The sequence below is a fragment of the Pongo pygmaeus genome, chromosome 15, assembly GCF_028885625.2.
Source record: "Pongo pygmaeus isolate AG05252 chromosome 15, NHGRI_mPonPyg2-v2.0_pri, whole genome shotgun sequence".
Lineage (NCBI taxonomy): Eukaryota > Metazoa > Chordata > Mammalia > Primates > Hominidae > Pongo > Pongo pygmaeus.
This window is the reverse complement of record NC_072388.2, coordinates 87533117-87556157: the sequence shown is the minus strand read 5'-3', so window position 1 is coordinate 87556157 and position 23041 is coordinate 87533117. Positions and strand designations below refer to the sequence as shown.

The window sequence follows — 23041 nt, the reverse complement described above, 5'->3', positions numbered from 1 at the left end:
GCTTTCCCACCCAGTACTGGAAGTGTCCAGTTATATGGGGCATAACCTTAGGAGCAAGCAGGAAAAGAAGAAATGTATTCCAGTAGTGTTCAGAAATATACCAGAATAAACGAATAACCATCAATAACAGCATTTTACAGCCTACCTAATAACACAAGAATAAAACCCTTTATCTGGAACCTAAATAATACCCCCTCCACTCATTTTATTAAAAGCCTTGCTTTATTTGGAAACTCTTAAAATAAGTGATCATACGATTAAAAAAAGCAGCGGCGCGCCCCCTCCCCGGCGGCCGGGCGCAGCTGTCCGCGCCTCCCCCGCGCGGCTGCCCGCATTCCAACTCTCTGAGGTCACGGGCCGCCGCCGCCTCCCCGGATCCGCCCGCCCGGCTCAGGGGGAGGGACGCCCGGGCCCGGCCGCCCCGCTGCTCCGGCCGCGCGTCCCGCGTCGGTCCGACGGTCTGTCTGTCCTCCTGCCACCCCCCGCCCCCACGGGGCTTCTTTGTGCGGCGCTCCTCGCCGGCCGGTCCCACCTGCAGGCCTCGCCCCTCGCCATCGCCACTGCCGGACTCTGCCCAGGGGAATGGTCTGCGAGCCGGGTTTTTGGAGACAGGAAGTGAGGCGTGCGAGCCCCATGAACGCGCCGCGGCCCGGGCTGGCGTGCGGGTGCGGCTGCGGCGGCCGCGCGGCGGGGCCCCGGGAGGCGGGTCGCTGAGCGGGGCGCGCGGCCCCGAGGATGCGGGAGCGGGAGCAGGTGAGGGCGAGGTCCCCGGCCGGCGGGAGGGGCGGGCGCCGGCCCGAGCGGTGGGGTGTGTGCGCTCGCCCGGACCCCGGAGCGCGCCCGTGGCCCCGGAGTCCCGGAGAATGGGGCGCGGCGGCCAGACCCGTAGCGGGAGCGTAACAAAGAGAAAAGTCTTGCTTTTCCAGGTTCGCTCTCATGTACTTGAGTAATTTCTAAAAGGAGTCTTGAACTTCTATTCTGAACGCTCTGGCCGATTGTTGCGGGTTAATTCTGGATCAGGGTTTTAAATGTGTTAGGCATATTTGTGCCTCTCAGAATATGTAAACGTGAAATTCGCCAGATAACTTTGGCGAGAAGGGGCGCAGGGAAGGACTGTTTGGTAACGCCTGGGTTTGTTTTTGGAGCAGAGTATTTACTCTGGAAACAAGAATTCTTGGATCTGCAAATTCCGACTTGTGATTTCTGCAAATCCTGATTAGATTGGACGCTCTTGGCATGCTCCTCCTATTTTCTTTTTTGCTGAGAAAGCCTTATAATAATAGCGTATGCTCACAAACACATTCAAAACATTCGTGTGCTCCAAGTGACAACTGCTGTATGCCTAATAGTTGCTGACAGTTTATTTATTTATTTTTTTAAGTTTGGGACACGACAGTAATTTTACTCTCAATATAGCCCGTTTTGTTTCTAGGGCATTTTATTCTGGAGCATCTATGCACAGATGTTTTCTCCGTGAGAAACATGGGTTTAATGCTATAGCTATAGATATTACTCTAAAAATGTCACATACTCTCTCCTTTTAGTGCTTATTTTATTTTAAAGCAACGTTGGCAACATTACATGTGGTGAGGACCTTAATAGGAAGGGGGAAACGCTGTAAGATTGAGAGGTAAAGTGTATTTGAGGAACTTTTGGAAAGGGATGTAGAGAGGGAAAATTAAAATGAATTCACAAATAGTTCAGACTGCCTTTTGTAAACTTGTACTGAAGCAGAATCTAGTATGTATCTGTTTACTTACCACAAAACGGAAAGATTTTGTAGAGAAATAATTATCTCCTAGTTTTCCTTTAATAGCTATTTATAAATTATGTTTACTTTAGTAAATTATAATTCCAGACCCAATCACTTTCATATTATTGCGTATTATTTTATACCTGAAACAGACCTCCCCAAAGAACTCTTAAATTTCTACTCATCTTGGTTTTATTATCTTCAGACATTCATAATTGTATTACACCATTTGGCAACAAATACTGCATATTACTGAAAATTAAGATGTGTAAATCATTGATACATTTGTAAATTATTAAACAAAATCATTGTTTTAACAGTGGGTTTTATATAAATAAGCAAAAAGCAAGCCATTCTTATGGATAGATCTTGGGGGGATGCACCATGTACACACACACTGCAACTTTTTCAATTTCATCTACCAAAATAAGAGATAACTTTGACTTTTCCTTTATCCCTAATGCAGTAATACATTTCAAGTCTCTGGGACAATTGAAAGTTTTACTGAGTTTGCTTAATCAGAGCTTAAGTTAATAATTAAGTTATACAGTGTAGTATCTATTGCTTTCAAGGCATAGTTCTATGTAGTGAAAAGACTACCATATTTGAATGGCACCTAATACAAATATTTATCTTTCCTCTACACATATGCAATATCTTGTCTGTTCGTCTACACTACTTAATCCGCCCAGTTTCCAGTTACCATAATTTTTATATAAAATTGAAACCCACCATCTGTTCTCATGAAAGGGTGTTTAGTATGCATATTTATAATCCTTAAATATTTACACTCTTGGTTTATCAATTTTCTAGTTAAAAGCTTATTAAAGTTGTCATTTGCTAATTTTTTTTCCATCTTGCTTTACTTATTTAGTTTATACCCCTGAAACAGCAAAGAGCATTGAAAACTACTGGAAGTGGAAACCATATCTTTTAATATTTATTTTCTGTTTCCCTCCATAGTATGGTGCTTTTACCTACAGAAGGCACTCAGCAAATGCTGTTAATTAACACAGTACTTTAGGTAGTTGCAGCGTTGTTTTTTTCTTCTGGCCTTCCCCTATCCCTTGTTTTTAATATTTTGATTTTCCTGGCTATGGGGAATAACCAGAGCTCAAAACAAACAAAAAAACTAGCCAGATAAAACCGTGGTTGGGTCCTTATTAGAGATACAGCTCTGTATGTAATTATAGCATGGTTGTAATCTCTTTAAAGACAGCGACGGCTTAGGGATTCGTCGTAGATTTCTCATGATGCTCATTACGCTGTCTTGTTCCCAGAGACGCAATACACATTTGTGGAATGGAATTTCAAAATGTTAAGTTTGGCAAAGCCGAGGGTAGTAGCGGAACCCTTTTCTCCAGGTCTGCCATTCCCTAACCCTGAGTGCCCCATCACCTCTGGGCCTGAGACGCAGTCAGGAGAGCAGGACCCAGCAGAGGACTGGGAGTATGGAATTTGGGATCGATTCCCAGCTCAGCCCATCCTAGCGTGAAACTGCGAAAGCCGCTTCTCTTCCTGAAGCCTGGGTTCTGTCTGCCAGATGAGAGGGTCGGGAGTAGATCCTGCCTCTACGCGCGGTCCCGGGCCGGAACTCAGCGTAGCCAGCTATGGCTGGGTCTCGCTAAGCGATTCATCCCCAACAGGCAATCTCTGCGGAAGGTAGGGAACCATCTCAGGACCCTGGAAATGTCCGGGATTTTGTAGACTCGTTTAGGGGGAAAAAACTAATCCAGCTGATATAAAAATCCCCAGCTGGTGCTCGCCCCCATTTGCCTCGGCCCAGAAGTTACCATCAACAGGTCTGGTTAAAAACTGTTAGAGCCTGGCTTGGTGGCGCGCACCTGTGGTCCCAGCTACTCGGGAGGCTGAGGCGGGAGGATCGCTTGAGCCCAGGTGTTCGAGGCTGCGGTGAGCTACGATGGCGCCACTGCACTTCAGCCTGGGTGGCATAGCGAGACCTCGCTCATATAAAACACGTTGTAAGGAGCGTATTTTGAGGTCCTATGGCTCCAAAGCGGGCATCCTATGGGGCCCGCCCAACCTCTCCACCGCCAGTAGGGCTCGCGCTGGTCCCTTTAAATGTTCCCTTCGTGAGCCGAGGGACCGGTCCTTTTAGAGCGCGTCCGTCCAGAAACGCGGCTGCAGAAAGAGGGTTCCGGGGCTTCCGAGTCTACTGGTTGGCCTGGCAACGCCGCGTGCTCTTCCCAAGGGGAGGACGCGGGAGAAGTCGGGGCCTGAGTGCTCCAAGGCCCCGTGGGCTTCTTGGGTTTGTTGCCTCCGGCCGCTCATTAACTCAGGATGGCGTGGAAGGCCTCGCCCGCCTCCCCTTCTGGGCCGCGGCTCCGCTTAAGTGAAGGCCTGTTTGGGCGTCCCCACCCTGGAGAGGGGCCGGGGTCTGGATTTTCATAACTGCCACTCTTCTAGTGGTAAATGGATAACGATAAATCGGTCTTTTATGATGTTTATCAGTAAATCAATTTGATGACGTAAATACTTCCACAAGCGCTTGTTAGGCACCTCACCGCGTTTGAACCACACACCTGCCATTCTTAGTGGGGATTATTCCTCCCGTTTGCCTTCAGGGTTAATTTTCTAAAGGGATTGGGACTGAAACCTAGCTCTTTTGGGGGTATTTTGCACTTTTCTCACTTAAGGACTGAAGAACTCTGACATTTGGAGTATTACAACCTGAAAGAGTTACTATGAAAAAACAACACCTTATCCAAAGTAGGAAGAGGATCACAAATACTAACTACAAAATTTGGGATTATAGTAGTGCTGGCTATTATCTCATTTAATCCTGACGATGGCCCAGTTTGCTATCCCTATTTGTAGGATACAGTGAAGGGTGGAGTCTGACCCTGAGCCTAGCACAACTCTGAGATAAAATTCCACCCTGCCTCCCGGGTCCTGTTAGTGCCTTTTTTCCAGCGGAGAGGGGCGGCTTGTTCTTTGGACACAGCTTGACTGGCTTTTCTTTATATAAGCAAAGCCCAGCTTTACCTTTGCTTAACTAACGGGCGTTCCTCTTTCCCCAGCGCTGGCGTCGATGCTCCCTTCCTCGGGCCCTTGGAGACTCCGTTGCTTTTTAATGGCGGCAGCGGCTGCTGGGTGAGCAGCTGGAGGCCGGACAGTGTTCGTCCCATCCGGAGAGGATCGCTTTCTCCTGGCGTCACCAGCGCTGGGTTGGTGGGGGTAGCTTTTCCCTCTTTGCTCCTCCATTCTTGAAGAAAGAAGAAGATGCCACTGCCATTTGGGTTGAAACTGAAACGCACCCGGCGCTACACGGTGTCCAGCAAGAGTTGCCTGGTTGCCCGGATCCAACTGCTTAATAACGAGTTTGTGGAGTTCACCCTGTCCGTGGAGAGCACTGGCCAGGAAAGCCTCGAGGCCGTGGCCCAGAGGCTGGAGCTGCGGGAGGTAAGCCACCTAAAGACACTGCAGGCCGGGCACGGGTGGCTCACGCCTGTAATCCCAGCACTTTGAGAGGCCGAGGCTGGTGGATCATCTGAAGTCAAGAGTTCGAGACTAGCTTGGCCAATATGGTGAAACCCTGTCTCTACTAAAAATAGAAGGCCGGGCGCGGTGGCTCACGCCTGTAATCCCAGCACTTTGGGAGGCCGAGGCCGGCGAATCACAAGGTCAGGAGTTCGAGACCATCCTGGCCAATATGGTGAAACCCCATCTCTACTAAAAATACAAAAACTAGCCGGACGTGGTGGTGGGCGCCTGTAGGGTGTGGTGGCGGGCACCTGTAGTCCTAGCTACTCGGGAGGCTGAGGCAGGAGAATCGCTTGAATGTGGGAGGCAGAGGCTGCAGTGAGCTGAGATCGCTCCACTGCACTCCAGCCTGGGCTACAGAGCGAGACACCAGCTCAAAAAAAAAAAAAAAAAAAAAAAATTGGCTGGGCGTGGCGGTGGGCGCCTGTAATCCCAGCTACTGGGGAGGCTGAGGCAGGAGAATCACTTGTACCCAGGAGGTGGAGGTGCAGTGAGCTGAGATCACACCACTGCACTCCAGCCTGGGCAACAAACTCTGTCTCAAAAAAATTAAAAATAAATAAATAAATAAAACACAGCAGGCTTCTCTGGCCCGCGTGCTGGCTGTGTGTTCTGGCCCACTGGCCACTCACTGTGTGTCCCTGGCTGGGATGTCTGAGTTGAGCCTGTAGTCCCCTCCTCATGAAGCAGGAATAGATTAGAGCAAGAAGTCTTCCCTTGGGGTACCCTATAAGAACTAATGGTTCTTATTTTGAATATGTTTATATTCCCCCCCAAGGTAATCCAGAATCAAATGTGAATACACTTTGGGTTGTTCAAATTTCCATTTTCTAATATACCCCCAAGGGTCATCCTGATCTCTAGTACAGTTTACTGACTTCATTCTTTCTTTTTTGTTCATTTTAATTTTTTTAGAGACAAGGTCTAGCTATGTTGCCCAGGTTGGTCTCAAATTCCTAGGCTCAAGCGATCCTCCCGCGATAGGCATGTGCCACCATGTCCGGCTCTTGACTTCATTCTTTCAACATTCATTGAGTAAAATTCACTGACTATATTCTTACAGGCCAGATCAAGGTTCTAGAAACATATTGCCTGAACTCAGTTTGAGTTCTAGTTTCCTCACCATCTGCTTCTGTTACCTTGGGCAAGTTATGTGATATCTCTGAGCCCCAGTTCTCCATCTGAACCATGGGGATGACTGTGACACCTAATTCTCAGAGTAGCATAAGGTCGTAAGCTCTGCTAACTAGTCTATTAGAGTACCGATTGGGAGGTTTGCTCAGGAAACCCCTAATCTAGTTGGTAGGAAGTTATGGAGTACTCATGTATCCATACAATGTCTTAAATTTAAAATGTTATGCAAGGCCTGTGAAGAAAGGTCTCTAATTAAACCTAGGACCCTCCCTACCTTTGGCTACCTGGTTCTGGGGTAAGAGAAAGTTAGAGAAACTGGTTATTCCACCTAAAAAGTCAGGAATAGATGAACTTTGCTCATGGTGACCATCCAGTCACTTATATGATCACTCAGTATTGAAGATGCGTAAGTGCCAAGCACATACTTACTTGGAAGCTCACCCTAGTGTTGTTGCCAGTAAGAAAACAGGCATGATGCATGCTGTGATAAGGGAAGTAGAGGGTGTGCTATAGGCCAGAGGGAGGTGCAGCAAAGGGAAGGCTGCTCAGGGAAGTTGATTCTGAGCTGTGACCTGAGGATGGGGCAAGGGAGTCCTATCAAGGGCTGGAGGAATTCCAACAAAGAGAACTGCACAGGGCCAAAGATGCAGAGGCAGCTGGTCTGCCTGAAACCTGAAGTGCGTGGAGGAAAGGCTGACTGTAAGGGCCACACAATGACGATTTTTTGTGAAAGGATTTGGATTTATCCTGAGGGTAGTGGGGAAGTTAATGAAGGGTGTAAACAGGTGTGGTATGATTGTTTCTGTGAAGAGTGAGCCCTTTGGAGAATGATTTGAGGGGAGTGGTTCAGGTACAGATGGTAGCCACCTGGAGTTGGATAGGGTTGGAGAGAGGTGGTTGGAATCTGGAGATATTCAGGACCTACCGAGTAATAGAGAAGGGTTAGTATGGGTCCTGGTTGATATTCAGGTTTTCAGTAGATGGTGGGGCTATAACAGAGAGGAAACGTGAAAGGAAGTGCAGATCTATTAGGGGCAAGGAGGAGCGTGTGGTGAGTTCGGTTTTAGAAATACTGAGTTTGACGTGCCAGTTGGAGGTTTTGAATAGACAGATGGATCTGCTGATCTGGAGTTCAGGCATGAGATCCAGGTTGGAGGGAAGATATTGGGAAGTATCAGCCTAAGTGAGTTCATTAAAGCCAGAAGATGGTATGAGGCTCTCCAGGGGAGAAAAAGAGGACATCACAGACCCCTCATGGTAGATTAGAGGAGGAGAAAGTGTTGGAAGGAAACTGAGATGAAACTGCCCAAGAAGAAGAAAGAAAACCAGAACAGCAGGCCTCAGTAACCAGTCCCTGCTTACTTGCATTTATTCTTTTTTAGGGATGGGGTCTCACTCCATCACCCAGGCTGGAGTACAGTGGCACCGTCATAGCTCAATGCATCCTCAAACACCTAGGCTCAAGTGATCCTTTTGCCTTAGCCTGCCAAGAGCTGGGACTACAGGTACACTCCACCACACCCAGCTAATTTTTTTTTTAACTTGTATTTTTGAGATGGAGTCTTGCTATGTTGCCCAGGCTGGTCTGGTAGTTGTTTCCTCTAGTTATCTTCCTGCCTTAACCTCGTGAGTAGGTGGGATTACAGGCGTGTGCCACCTTGCCTGGCTTAGTGGCTTATATTCTATTTATTTATTTATTTACTTTGGTTGCTTTGACTTTTTTTTTTTCCTATTATGGTTTCTTCTTCCTGTAATTGTCTTCCTCGTGCACCAGGTCTGTCTATAACGCCTAGAGAGTCAGCTTCTTGAGGAACTGTGGTTTATTTATTTTTATACCAGGTGTGGAATGTGTTCAGTAAATACAGGGAGAACTGAACCCACAGGCATTGCCTTCATTCTGTTAATAAGTCCAGGGAAATTGCCATCCCTTGTTAGAAGTTATCAGTCTCAGGGAACAAGTAACTTTATATAGCTGTGGGTATATTTTGAGCCTGATTTTTAACAGAAGAGGAAACAGGCATGGTCCCTAGAAAATGTTTTGCCTTTGGAGAGTCTGTCCCACAATTTCCGACATAAATGTAACAGGCATGGGTAGAAAGTTTGTATAGCAAACTTTTCCTCTGAAAGCCCCAGGAGCTCTGCTCTGTAGCATATAAACATATGGCTCAGGCATCAGGCCTAATCTTAACAAATGACTGTTCAGAAATAATCTGAGTGGGGTCACACCTGTTTCTAGTTTGTACATATAGTCTCTGTGTGATTCATACCAAGAAATATCGGTATGTTGGTTTCTTGCACTGTTCTCCCACTAAGCAAATCTGGAATTATCGCATATAGATTTGGGTGAAAAACTTTGCTACTGTCCAAATATAAATGGAGGGAAAATCTTTACTCTTGCTTAATTGAATACCATTTCACTTCTATAATGACTTTTTTTTCTTTTTTTTTTTTTGAGATGGAGTTTCACTCTTTTGCCCAGGCTGGAGTGCAATGGCGCGATCTCGGTTCACTGCAACCTCTGCCTCCCAGGTCCAAGCGATTCTCCTGCCTCAGCCTCCCCAGTAGCTGGGATTACAGGTGCCTACCACCATGCCCGGCTAATTTTTGTTATTTTTGTATTTTTTTTTTTAAGTAGAGACGGGGTTTTATCATGTTGGCCAGACTGGTCTTGAACTCCTGACCTCAGGTGATCTGTCCACCTTGGCCTCCCAAAGTGCTGGGATTACAGGAGTGAGCCACCGTGCCCGGGCCTATAATGACAGTTACAAGGGCCACACAATAGTATAACACTATACCCAGGGGTTTCAGCTATATCAGTAGTGTTTCTTACACTGGGTATATGGGTATTTTTTTTTTGTTTGTGTTTTTAGCTGTCATATTTTTACAAGTGTCTAAGATATTTTATATTAAATTAAAAGCAACATGGTTAATATACATGTATCCAATGTAGTTAACTTAGGTTGCTAACTTTCTTCTAAATTCACCATATTTGAACTACAGAAAGTAACTTCTTTTTTTTTTTTTTTTTTGAGACAGAGTCTCACTCTGTCGCCCAGGCTGGAGTGCAGTGGCATGATCTCGGCTCACTGCAACCTCCGTCTCCCAGGTTCATGCCATTCTCCTATCTCAGTCTGCCAGGTTCATGCCATTCTCCTGTCTCAGTCTCCCAGGTTCATGCCATTCTCCTGTCTCAGCCTCCCAAGTAACTGGGACTACAGGCGCACGCCACCACGCCCGGCTAATTTTTTGTATTTTTAGTAGAGACGGGGTTTCACCGTGTTAGCCAGGATGGTCTCGATCTCCTGACCTCGTGATCCGTCTGCCTCGGCCTCCCAAAGTGCTGGGAATACAGGCGTGAGCCAAAGTAACTTTTAAAAATGGGAAAATGAATTATTCCCTTAGGAAAATATTGCTGTTCGTTATAGCAGTAGTTTCTCAAAGCTGTTGAAATTCCCTGCCTATCATTCTTCTGAGTTTCAAAACATTTTTTCAAGAGAGGCTGTGAGTCCTTATGGAATTTAAGGGGAGCTAGAAAATTCTCTCCAATTTTAAAAGTATATGCTGTAGAGGCTTGAAGGAGGTGGTGAGACAAGTGGACACCTGGGCATGGCCACTGCCTGGGGCATCACCTTGATGGAATCAGCACAGTCCAGAGTGCAAGAGTCAGGCTCAAAAATCTCATGTCATGGGAAGACCTGATTTAATCTAGCTCGCTAAAAATGATGTGTAAAACCAGGACCCAAGTTTAGTAATTTATAAGCAGTAAGGAACTGCCAAGGGTCCCAGGTATGTGTGCCCTCTGCCTAGGCCAAGATTTTCCTATAGTTAGGGCACATGGGAACCAGAACAAACCAGAAATTTCTTGGTGAACATGGAATTAGAAGAGGTGTTGCCTTGAAAAAGTAGATATTTTCATAAGTCGGCCAGGCGCGGTGGCTCACGCGTGTAATCCCAGCACTTTGGGAGGCCGAGGTGGGCAGATCACCTGAGGTCAGGAGTTCAAGACCAGCCTGGCCTGGCCAACATGGTGAAACCCCATCTCTACTAAAAATACAAAAAAATTACCCAGGCGTGGTGGTGTATGCCTGTAGTCCCAACTACTTAGGAGGCTGAGACAGGAGGATCACTTGAATCTGAGAGACGGAGGTTGCAATGAGCCGAGACTGCGCCACTGTACTCCAGCCTGGGCGACAGAGTGAGACTCTGTCTCAAAAAAAAAAAGAAAAGAAAAGAAAAAGTACGTATTTTTATAAGCAGAGAATTGCTGCCTCCAGGACCAGACAAATACCTTTGAGTCAGGGCACCCTTTCCTCTGGGCGGTGCTTCAGTGGTGCTTCAGTGCCTGTCTGCCTCTTGAGATGGCTGCTTAGTAAAGTGGTTAAGACAGTCTGCAGTAGTCAGAAACACCTAGGTTGCATCCAAGTGCTGTCATTTAAGTAATTATTAAATCACTTAATTTCCCAAGTCCATTGATTTTTCATTTGTAAGTTGGGGATAATAATAGTACCTACTTGATAGTGGTTATGAGGATTCGGTGTTAAATGTAAAACATTTAGCAAAGGACCTGGTATTTGGGAAACTCTCAATAAGCATTCTTCTTTATTACCATTGTTGTTGATGTTATATTATTGTTATTAGTGACTACTATCCCCGTGTTGTAGTAACTGACCAAATTCTCTTCATAGGAATTCTTTTCTTTTCTTTTTTTTTGGTGAGATGGAGTCTTGCTCTGTTGCCCAGGCTGGAGTGCAAATGGCACGATCTCGGCTCACTGCAACTTCCGCCTCCCGGGTTCAAGCGATTCTCTCACCTCAGCCTCCCAAGTAGCTGGGATTACAGGCACCTGCCACCACTCCTGGCTAATTTTTGTATTCTTAGTAGAGATGGGGTTTCATTATGTTGGCCAAGCTGGTCTTGAACTCCTGACCTCAGGTGATCCACCCACCTTGGCCTCCCAAAGTGCTGGGATTGCAGGCAGGAGCCACCGCACCTGGCCTAAAAAGTTTTTTAATCCTCAGGATATGGGGAAGTTCTGAAACCATGGAAGTCTCTTCAAGGTTATTTTTTTCATGTTTGCTATGGTGTATTGTGTTAGTTTTATAACTTAGAGGACAGTTTTCTTTCACCTGTTTCTGAGGGGGGTGTGTGCATGCTGGGGCGTCTTTATTGTTGTTCCCGTATATGGCCTTCATACATAACTATTGTTTTGAAGTTGAGTTAAATACTGAGCCACTGCTAAAAATTATCTCCAGGGTATTTTGTTGAAGATGAAAGTCCAGCAAAATGTATATAGTGGCCTCTCATTTCTTAATTGTAGGCTTTGGTTTATCATAGATCTTTATGAAATGTTTTTTAAATTGTGTGTTTAGTGTGTTACACACAATGTCAAGTTTTTGTTCCATAGAATGTAAGCTCCATCAAAGTAGGACTCTTGTTGACTGGAGCATTGCCAGGGTCTGGGATAGCACCTTGCACCTTACAGTATGTTGTTGCTGAATAAATGTTTACTTAGTTTAAAAATTAAGAGTTTAGTTTTGAATTTAGATTGATAAAAATGGACAGCAGTACAATTAAGTCAGCCTTTGTTTGCTGTGATTTTATTTCCTGGAGAGAGTTAAACATTTCCAAAGTTTTGTATACAGATAGAAAAGCACCATTTTCTTTAGACTCTTCCTTTTCACTTTGGGGCTTCTTCTGAAACACTTAGAAAGTGATCTAGTTGTAGTGGCTCCCTGATGTAAGATTGCTGTGTCAAGGGAGTGTCAGCTTCCTCACTGGACTTTGAACAGATACTTCTTATAGCACCTTATGGTAGATGGGGATTTTTTTTGCTAGGGGATTTGTTAGAATAGAGAGGAATCAAGCATATAACGCAAACCGTAACCCTCAAGCACAACTTTAGAAAGTGTTCTTGGCCATCAAAGTGTTTTATTTTAAATTAGTGTCTTAGGTATTCCAAATATCCACTGACCTTATCTTGACTGTTATCTGAGTAGACATCAAGAATTTCATGCTTATTTCCTTGTGTACTAGCTGTTTTCATTTGGACTCTAAAAATAGCTGATATATTTGTAAAGTAAAAGTCTAGTACCCAGAAACTTTTTTACCTTTTGGGCCAAGTAGTTATTCATTTAGTATGTATGTTATAAAACAAGTAAGACTGAGGTAGAGACAAGAATCTGTGAATATTTTCAGTTAGAGCTATTGGACCATCTGAAGTGAATATAATGTTAGGTTGGTTGGCCTCTCACCTAGATAGAGAAAGCTTTCCCAATTCTAACACCAATTATAAATGATCAGGGATTTTTCTTGATGTTTAGGTTTTCTGTTACTTTTCTTCTTTGGTCTAGGTAATTAAGAATTAGCCATATAAATAAGTATGGAAATTACACTTACAAACATGGAGGATATGCATTTTAAAGTCTATTCTATAATCACAAGTTATTGCAGAATTTGGAAACCTGTTTATTTGAAGAATGGAGTATTATTCAACCTAGACTTGGTGCCTAATAAACTTAAAGGCTAATAACCTAAGATGTTTTCCTTTCAGTATTGGATTTTTCCCTTGAGATACCAGGTGTCCTTATTTTCTTACCATCAGTCTGTCATAGTAGTGTAGTCTCAGGACCATGTGGAATTAAGCATGAATTTACTCATTCGAGATTTGTAAGGTGAGTTACACAATGGTGGACATGAGGGAACTGATGGTGTTTTGGGGGCTGTAAGTGCTGTCACTGTCTTTGGTGTACAGAATCAGATTCCATTCCTTCTAATATCTCTAGAAGCTTTGACTTTCTGCGGTCTCCATTTGGGTAAATGAGCATTATTGTGCTGGAAGCTTAATTTGCCTCATTTAATCTTCACAATGAGTTAGGCGTTGCATTATCTTTTCCATTTTCAAATTAGGAAACTAAACTTATGAAAAGTTTGAGTGATTACATAGCTAATAAGCAAAAGACCCAGGATTTGAGATTTTATGTCAGACTTCTGCTTGAACTTTGACCTTTAAATTTATGGTGGTCATGGACCCCTTTGAGATCTGATGAAAACACAGAATTTTGTATACAATTTCAGGTGGTTCATAGCCACTCTCTCCCCCAAGTCCATCCATGGGCCTAGGCTGTGGGCCTGGAGGCTTCCTGGCGGTCTTTCCCTTTCTCTCCCCTTGTCACAGAGCAGGATCTTTATTCCCTGGTCTTCTACTTCCCAGAGTGAAAGATGCTGGAAGGATGGAATATTTGTGAACAATTCAAGACCTTCATAATTAAAAAATAATAATTTGCCTCTGAATATAGTTCCTCCCCTTGCTGACCCTTCTACTACAAATCCCCTTTTTTTCTTTGGCCTTAATCTTTAGGTCTCAGGAAGGGCCATTCATTCCTCGGTGGGACAACTTACTATTAAGGAAAAAGCCCCTCTCAGGGGGACAGAGGGGAGGTCATGAGTGGGAATTTCCCCACTGTCCTGCTGATGGTAGATCCATGTCTGTCTTCCCTGCTAGGCAGCAGGTATGTGATGCATCTTCAGGAATTGAATGGATGATTCATTCTTCCTTTATACATTAATCAAGTTCCCAGGCCAATTGTTGAGTCCTCTGTATCATTCTTCTTGTCAGATACACACCTTATGTGAATATGGCATTTTCTTTTCTATTAACAAGGATTCATCGTTCTTTTAACAGTATGCCAATTTAGCAAATATTTTCCTATTCAGTTCTCTGAGCAATTTGTTCATAAACAAATGTCACTTAGATTTCCTTTATCTTTTAATGAATTGACAGAACATACAGAGGCAATTTAAATTTTTGCCTAAGATGCTAACATTACTAGAAGAAACTACGTATGTCACAAATCCTTCATGAGGATTGGCAGCATGTAGTAGAAATAACTTCCTATCAAGGGTTTTTACCACTTTCTATAGTAGATTACCAAAATATGATCATTAAAAGGTATATAGTGTTGAGATTTATATATGGGACAGAATAGTTTTGTTATTTTAAATAAGTTTTGACCTATTTAGCCTACTCAGGCTAAGAAAATATACGGGTAATCTCATGCTGAGTGGCAAGCTCATGTGAATCTAAAAACAATTTATTGGCCAGGCAAGGTGGCTCATGCCTGTAATCATAGCACTTTGACAGGCTGAGGCAGTAAGATTTCTTCAGTCCAGGAGTTCAAAAAATTAGCTGGGCATGGTGTCATACACCTGTAGTTCCAGCTACTCTAGAGGCTGAGGTGGGAGGATCACTTGAGCCCAGGAAGGCAAGGCTGCAGTGAGCCCTGATCATGCCACTGCAATCTAACCTGGGTGGCAGAGCAAGACCCTGTCTCCAGAAAAAATAAAAATAAAAACAACTTGTTATGTTACAGTTACTTAGATGGCTCAGACTTCGTTGACTTTTCAAATGAACCTCAATGTCATCAGCACATTGAACTTTATACCATTCGATTCAACTACATTTGGCAAAGTGGGATTTTGGAAGCAAAGAGGTAAAGTTTTGGTGCTCAGTGGACTTGGGTTCAAATCCCTGCAGACTACCTGTGTGAACTAAGGAAACCAACTTCCCTGGGATTTGTTTCTTTTGTATGTGATATGGCTGCATGTAATAGTAAGAATGATAGCTATGCATTGGGTACTGACCATATGCCATGCCCTATGCTTGTTGCTTTACGTATGTTTAACCCTGTGTATAATCAACTTTGTTTCCTCCCACCGTCTCGTTGACGGAGTGGACCAAAGACCAATAGCATCCATAGGACACTCATTAACTGGCAGCTCTTTTTTAGTATTCTTTAGCCATTTCCACTTTCTGTTTCATCATGTAAATTTGTTAGTTGGAATAATATACGGAGGGATAATAACGGGTTGGAGAAAAATCACTGGAGAGGTATTATTGTTAAGTCAGGTAACTGAGTTCAGAGCTACACTGCTGAGAATTAAGATATTCACCATAACATCCTTTCTCTTCCTGCAAGTTTGGTATGAAATATTTAGAAAATAACCTTCTCAGTCCCTTGTATTTTGCACTTAGAAATAATATGTAGACACTTGCATACTTGACTCGCCTGTGTTTTTATGATTGACACCTATTTTGAAGTCAAATTTATGTTTAGTTACTTAAGGAAATAACACTTAAACTATACAGTATGATAACAGAAAAATGAAGCATGTTTAATAGTGAATATGTCTAAAATTGTATTATTATTATTTGTATAATGTCTGCCACCCTTCAACAGAATGCAGATTTCTCTGTATGATGCTATACAACTAATGCCTGGCTAGGGCAGCCAGTTGGTGACAGCCTCCTGCTAGAATTCAGGTATTCCAGCTCTTGTTTTAGCACTTTTCTCTCAATATACTGCTTTTCAATGGAGCCATTGCCATTTTCCTAAAAGAAAAGCAATCCAAGTGTTGATATTGTCTATTTACTTTAAAAGGAAATAAAGGGAAAGAACGCCAGGCGTGGTGGCTCATGCCTGTAATCCCAGCACTTTGGGAGGCCAAGGTGGGCAGATCACTTGAGGTCGGGAATTCGAGACCAGCCTGACCAACATGGAGAAACCCCGTCTCTACTAAAAATACAATATTGCTGGCCATGGTGGTGCATGCCTGTAATCCCAGCTACTTAGGAGGCTGAGGCAGGAGAATCACTTGAACCTGGGAGGCGGAGGTTACAGTGAGTAAAGATCATGCCATTGCACTCCAGCCTGGGCAACAAGAGCAAAACTCTGTCTAAAAAAAAAAAAAAAAAAAATTAACCGGGCGTGGTGGCAGTCGCCTGTAATCTCAGCTACTCGGGAAGCTGAGGCAGGAGAATTGCTTGAACCCAGGAGGTGAAGGTTGCAGTGAGCTGAGATTGTGCCATTGCACTCCAGCCTCGGCAATAGAGTGAGACTCCATCTCAAAAAAAAAAAAAAGGAAAGAAAAGGAAAAGTTCCCAAAGATAGAATCCTATTAGTGAAGGAAGTATTTAAGTGTAGAATCTCCTCTACTAAATAAATGTAATATGAAATTTTATACTGTTTAAAGGGACTAGAAAACCATGATAAGAAGATCTCATATTACTTGAGCACTTGTTTGCATGAGACATTTTTGTAAGTGCTTTAAATGTTTTTGCTTATTTTGATTTTCACAAAAATCCTGTATATGAGGCACTGTTATGCTCATCTCTATTTTACTGATGGGAAAACTGAGACATAAAGGTATTAAGTGACTTGCTCACGGTTACATGGCGGAAACCGCAGCTAGAGTAGTTCTGACTCCGTGAACAGCATCTTTCTTCCTGGTTTATAACCTTTGACAAGTGACAGGTGGCCTGCTCTGGAACTCATGCCGTTAATGACAGCCTGACTCAGAGTGGCCTCCTAAATGTGACAGTAGTTTTTGTAAGTACTCTGGAGATATTTGTTATCATTTAATTTTTTTATTTTTACAATTATCTTGCTTAAGATAGGTTTTTGCACTCACGTCAGGCAAAGAAAGGTAAGCATGGGAAGGAACATGAGTGTCATTAGGCCAGCAAGACACTGTTGGGGAATCCCCAAGGTGTTTAGGGCAGAGCTATTTGATGAGAAGCCTTTGGTGAGCTTGTTCCCTGGCAGAGTTGGAAGTATCAGACTGATGAAATACATCCCAAGAGTGTTCTCTGCTGAGATATTTTCCAAAGCAATATCTGCTTGCACTACTGTTAGATAAATTTGGTGGGCTTCTAGATTCAGATTCTTCATCCAAGCAAGGAGAAAGGTAGAGGCAGTGAGTCCATTGAAGTGCCGGCTGCCTTTCTTGATGAGCCCAGGCTGTGATTGAAGAATAAGAAGTTCTGGTTTATCTTTGGTTATGTGGGTCATAAACTAAACAACCTTTTATATGGTAGCACATAAAGCACGTTAGCTTTTGCCTGTATTGAAACTTTGTGCAGTAACATCTCAATTATCCCTGTCATTCTTGTTGGATATATATATATACATATATATATATACACACACACACACATACAGTCATGTGCTGCATATGACATTTTTGGTCAATGACAGACTGCTTGTAAGATGGTGGTCCCATAAGATTATAATACTGTATTTTTACTGTACCTTTCCTATGTTTACGTAAGTGTAGATACACAAATACCATTGTGTTTCAGTTGCCTACAATATTCACTACAGTAACATGCTGTACAGGTTTGTAGCCTAGCAGCAATAGGCTATGTCACATGCCCTAAATGTGTAGGAGGCTATACCATCTAGGTTTGTGTAAGTACACTCCATAATATTCACACAATGAAATAGCCTAATGATGCATTCCCACATCGTTAAGGGACACGTGACTACTAAAATTTCCCCTTTAATCCTAGTTTACTCTTTAAAAACATGTTGATATTGTCTTAATCTTATAATTCAAGATCTTTCTCCATAGTACTTATCAGTATCTGGCATAATATATATTTTGCTTATTGGTCTGTTTTTCCCTATTGGAATTAAGTTACGTGAGGGCAGGAATTTTGTTCTCTTGTTCAATGCTGTATTCCTAGTTCCAAGAACAGTGATTGACATGTAGTAGGTATTCAGTCAATATTCATTGAATGAATAGATGAATCTTTCTAAACATTAGTCCAGTTAAAAATAGAGTATATTTATTTGTGTTTCAGAGGCATCATATTCATAGCATCTCATTGTCCAGGATAGTAAATAGAAAAGAGATAAGCAGTTCATCCACGGGGACAGTGATCTCAGTTTGTGCCTCCTACTGTCTTTCAATCCTGAAATTGGCTTATCATTTGACTTTTCCTGAAAGTTAAATGCTACAGCAACAACAAAAATCTAGCCACACGAGGAGTTCAGTTACTTGGACTTCAGTATAATTTCAGAATAATTTAGAAGGTCAAGATGTACTCTTGATTATTTTCTTGAGTCTTCATTTAGTTGTAATAGAGTATAATGATATTGCATATTACCACTTTGGCTGTAAAATATATATTATTTGATCAAGTATAGAAGAAAACTGATTAAAATTAAACAGAAAAGGAAGAAATGCTGCCTGCTTTGAGGCAATGTGACCGCCACTGTCTGTCACGAGGAAGAAGTACGATACTTCATTATTTATGGCAGACTCTGTAAAGGTAAGCTCCAGGCTTGAATTAGGTTAATACTTGTTAACTACCCTTGTTAGATGATCTCTTCCTGGGATAGACTTTATCTAGTGCTATCTTCTGTCATCTCTTTCCTGATGAAAAGTCTTCTGACTTCTGCCTAGTCTAAGAAAGGCATCAGGATAAAATTATATTTGCAATTTTAGATGGGATTAACTTTTATCAACCCAATGCATCAGTGGCTTTAAAAACCCTTCAGCTAATTTGTGTCCCTCTGCTCTACTTTAAAAATAGTACAACCAAAAAGACTCTTAAAATAATTAGACGAGAAATGACTTAGGGATTAGGAAAGGGTTTACATTCTGACAGGATTTGGACCTGCTTTTAATAGCTGACGTCTCCTTAGAGGACTGTGATTTGGGTGCTGCACATTTTTTCCCCAGCTCAAATTTGTAAACTCTCTTTTGCTTTGAACAAAAAACTTGGTTATCAAATCACTTTGTTCTCAGTCAACATCAGTTCATGTAAAGTAAGTCAACCATACTGTGCTGAAAAGAAGCCAAGTTTGTTTTAACTTTTATTTTTACTGTAGTTTACAAAGCAGGCACAGTTATTTGTACAATTTTAGAAGAGTAGCTATGAAAAAATTTTAAACAACTATGAAGAAATCATTGAATAACTTTTTGAAAACTATCCTGATATGTTTGTTCATAACAAAATAGGAAAGGAAGGGAGAATGTAAACACACCTGACAAAGTTTCACAAAATTCTCTGCAGTGACCATTGAGAATGATCTAGGGGATGCTAGAAGATTCAGTGATTTAACAACTTCTGCTGGAATGAGTTTCCCACAGGTCAAGTCAATTTGCTGTGATCACCAGTGAGAGTGGATGCAGCTGTGGAGAAAGAGAAGCCACGTGGATGTAAAGTTTCTTATCAGGAAAAGCACTGGGAAGTTATATAACAAAGTGTGGCAGGAGTCATGAACTGAACGCCAATAACTAAAGGCTAGTCTGCTGGAAAACTTCTGTTATAATTAAACGAACTCCATTAACAGGACATGCATAGTCCAGAAGATTTGGACTCAAGGAAGAGAGGATGTGTGCTTCTGGGAAGATATCCTAGACCAAGGCAGTAGTTGAAATTTCAGGCAAAGTTTTTGCCTTTCTTTTAGTAAAAGTCCTGGTGTATTCAGACTTTAAAGGAAGAAATTAGTTTGACTGTTATTTGAATAGTGATATTTTCAAGGAAGAAGCATACTTGATTCAAGTTTTATTCTATTTTCTATCATACCTGAAGCGATCCTATCTGCTAAATGTATGTACCGTGACAAAGATAAGAGTGCTTTTCAGCATTATCAGTATGATTAGAACTTACAAAGTTCTTCACCACAATTTTGAGGAAGGAAGGGTACATGTTAAATTCCCTATTAAGAAACAGACTCAGGAAGTGAGATACTCCAGAGCTGGCGAGTGGTAAAGCCAGGACTCAAAGGCTGAGCCTTTTGCCTGCAAATCTAGTGCTCTTTGTACCACACCATGCTAGTGGCAGCTATTGGAATCTCAGGCATTGTCACCCGGAGGAAATACAGCCATGTGTCACTTAAGGACAGGGAAATGTTCTAAGAAATTCGTTAGGCAATTTCATTGTTGTGTGAACATCACAGGGAGTACTTAAACCTACATGGTATAGCCTACTGCACACCTGCTATATGCTGTGGCCTAGTCCTGGTAGGCTATAAACCTGTCCAACATACTGTACTGAATACTGTAGGTAATTATAACAATGGTGAGTATTTGTGTACTTAAACATATCTAAGCGTAGAAAAGGTGCAGTAAAAATGTGATGTAAAAGATTAAAAAGATACACCTGTATAGGGTACTTACCGTGAATGGCGCTTGCAGAACTGAAAGTTGCTCTGGGTGAGTCAGTGAATATGAAGGCCTAGGAAGTTGCACTATAGTAGTAGGACACTATTGTAGCCTCTAGAAACACTGTACAGCTAGGCTACATTAAATATATCACAATTTTTAAATTTTTTTTTTTTTTTCTTAAGACAGAGTCTCACTCTGTTGCCCAGGTTGGAGTGCAGTGATGCAATCATGGCTCACTGCAGCCTCGACTTCCAGGCTCAAGCATTCTCCCGAGTAGCCTCAGCCTCCCAAGTAGCTGGAATTATAGGCATGCACCACCACACCTGGCTAATTTTTGTAGTTTTAGTAGAGATGGGGTTTCAACGTGTTGGCCAGGCTTGTCTTGAACTCCTGACCTCAGGTGATCCTCCCACCTCAGCCTCCTAAAGTGCTGGGATTACAGGCATGAGCCACCACACCTGGCCTTCGATAATAAATTAACCTTAGCTTACTATAACGTTTTTGCTTTACAAACTTTTAAATTTTTAACTTTTGACTCTTATAATAACGTAGTTTAAAACACAGACACATTTACAGCTATACAAAAATATTTATATCCTTACCCTATAAGCTTTTTTCTATTTTAAAGTGTTTTTTTGTTTTTTACTTTTTAAACTGTTTTTTTTTTTCTTTTGAGACAGTCTTACTTTGTTGCCCGGGCTGGGGTACAGTTGTGTGATCTTGGCTTACTGCAACCTCCGTGTCCTGGGTTCAAGCCATTTTTGTGCTTCAGCCTCCCAAGTAGCTGGGATTACAGATGTGCACCACCAAGCGCCCCCCGCTTTTTTTTTTTTTTTTAAATTTTTTAGCAGAGGTGGGTTTTTGCCGTGTTGGCCAGGCTGATCTTGAACTCTCCTCCCCACAAGTGATCCACTCACCTTGGCCTCCCAAAATGCTGAGATTACAGGTGTGAGCCACCGTGCCTGGCCACTTTTTAAACTTCTGTGTTAAAAACTAAGACACACATATTAGCCTAGTCCTAAACAGGGTCAGGATCATCAATATCACTTTCTTTCACCTCCACATCTTGTCCTCCCGGACAGTTTTCAGGGGCAGTAACATGCATGGCTCTGTCATCTCCTATGATAACAATGCCTTCTTGTGGAAACCTCCTGAGGGTGATTTCCAGTTCACTGTTTTTTTTTTTTTGAAAGAGTGTCTCATTCTGTCACCCAGGCTGGAGTGCAGTGGCTCAATCACAGCTCACTGCAGCCTCGAACTTCTGGGCTCAAGCAGTCCTCCTGCCTCAGCCTCCTAGTTAGGTCTACACCACCACACCTGGCTGATTTTTGTATTTTTTGTTGTGATGGGGGTCTCACTGTGTTGCCCAGGCTGTTCTTGAACTCCTTGGCTCAAGTGATCCTCCGGCCTCAGTCTCCCAAAGCGCTGGGATTACAGGTGGGAGCTACCGCACCTGGCCTACAGTTAACTTTTTTATAAATAGGAGTACACTCTAAATAAAAAGTATAATAAATGCATAAATCAGTAACATAGTCATTTATTATCATCCAGTGTTATGTACTGTACATAGTTGTATGTGCTGTGCTTTTGTACAATTGGTAGCACGATAGGTTTGTTTATACCAGCATCACTACAGACATGTGAGTAATGCATTGCACTGCAACTTAACAACTACAACATCACTATGTGATAGGAATTTTTCAGCTCTGTTACAGTCTTAGGGGACCACCATCGCATTTGTGGTCTGTCGTTGACTAAAACATTGTTATGTGGCACATGACTGTAATTAGCTTCTATGCTACTAGTTAAACCTTTCAAAAAACAAATAACAGCAGGTACCAAAACAGCAGAAATGGAAACAGCTTTCATATTTGGCTTTGGAAAATATGCTTGTACTTGTAAGTGAAGTAATGAAACCACAATTAAATTGGCTAGAGTACTGTAAAGCTTTATATAAAATAAGTTATTTTCCAATTATCTTTGGGAAATGAAGCACTTCATAACTAACTTTGCCTGATAAACAAGGCTGACTCCTTTGTCCAAACTATTTGGAGTGCTAAGTTTTGGAAACAATTTATAAACTTCTATCTGTCTTAAATAAAGGATACTAACTCTGCTTTTAGGAACAGTGATTGTTGTTGAATACATGACTAATTAATGTTTGGAGTTATTTGTTTCTTTAGTAAGTAACTCCAGACTCCCATATATTTGTAATTCTTTGTAAATTCTATTTAAGGGGTTTTTGTTTGTATGTACGCGTTCTCCTTTGCTAAAAAGAATGTTGCCCATCACTTCCCTCTACTGCCAACTTGCTATTATTAAATAAGCCCTTTTCCTTTAATTTGTCATCTTTTAATCTGCTTTGGATTGGATTACCAAATCGCTGAACTCATTAAAAGTATGTATAAAATAAGAAAAAAAATCCATAAAAGAGGAGAAATTTCTTCTTTGTCAAGGGCATACACTTTATAACATTGACTTTAACATGTATTTTTGATTGCTCAAACACATTTTTCCCTATTCTCTGTTCTTCAATTATGTTCACATGAGGTTGCCAGTTAACTGTCAAACGGCACAAAATCTTGACGTAAGTATAGATATTAGAAAATAGAAATTGTAATGAACTCATAGTTAGGCTCGACTATTTCTGGCTCATTTTTTTCCTTAGAATTAATGAACTGAATTTGTTGTATT

At 42.2% G+C, this 23041-nt stretch overlaps 1 protein-coding gene across 2 annotated transcripts in view; it reads left to right on the top strand.

Annotated features, from left to right (window-relative positions):
- Window positions 1-382: 382 nt before the first annotated feature.
- PTPN21 (protein tyrosine phosphatase non-receptor type 21) overlaps window positions 383-23041 on the top strand; it is a 90434-nt gene continuing 67775 nt past the window's right edge. Inside the window, exons 1-2 of one of the 2 annotated variants that reach the window (XM_063651957.1) lie at window positions 383-753; window positions 4795-5176. In XM_063651957.1, coding sequence (XP_063508027.1) covers window positions 4997-5176 — 180 coding nt within the window. In that variant the 5' untranslated portion in view covers window positions 383-753; window positions 4795-4996. Of the gene's footprint in view, window positions 754-2673; window positions 4183-4794; window positions 5177-23041 lie in introns of those variants that run through there. The other variant, XM_054447737.2, reaches the window with a different exon arrangement.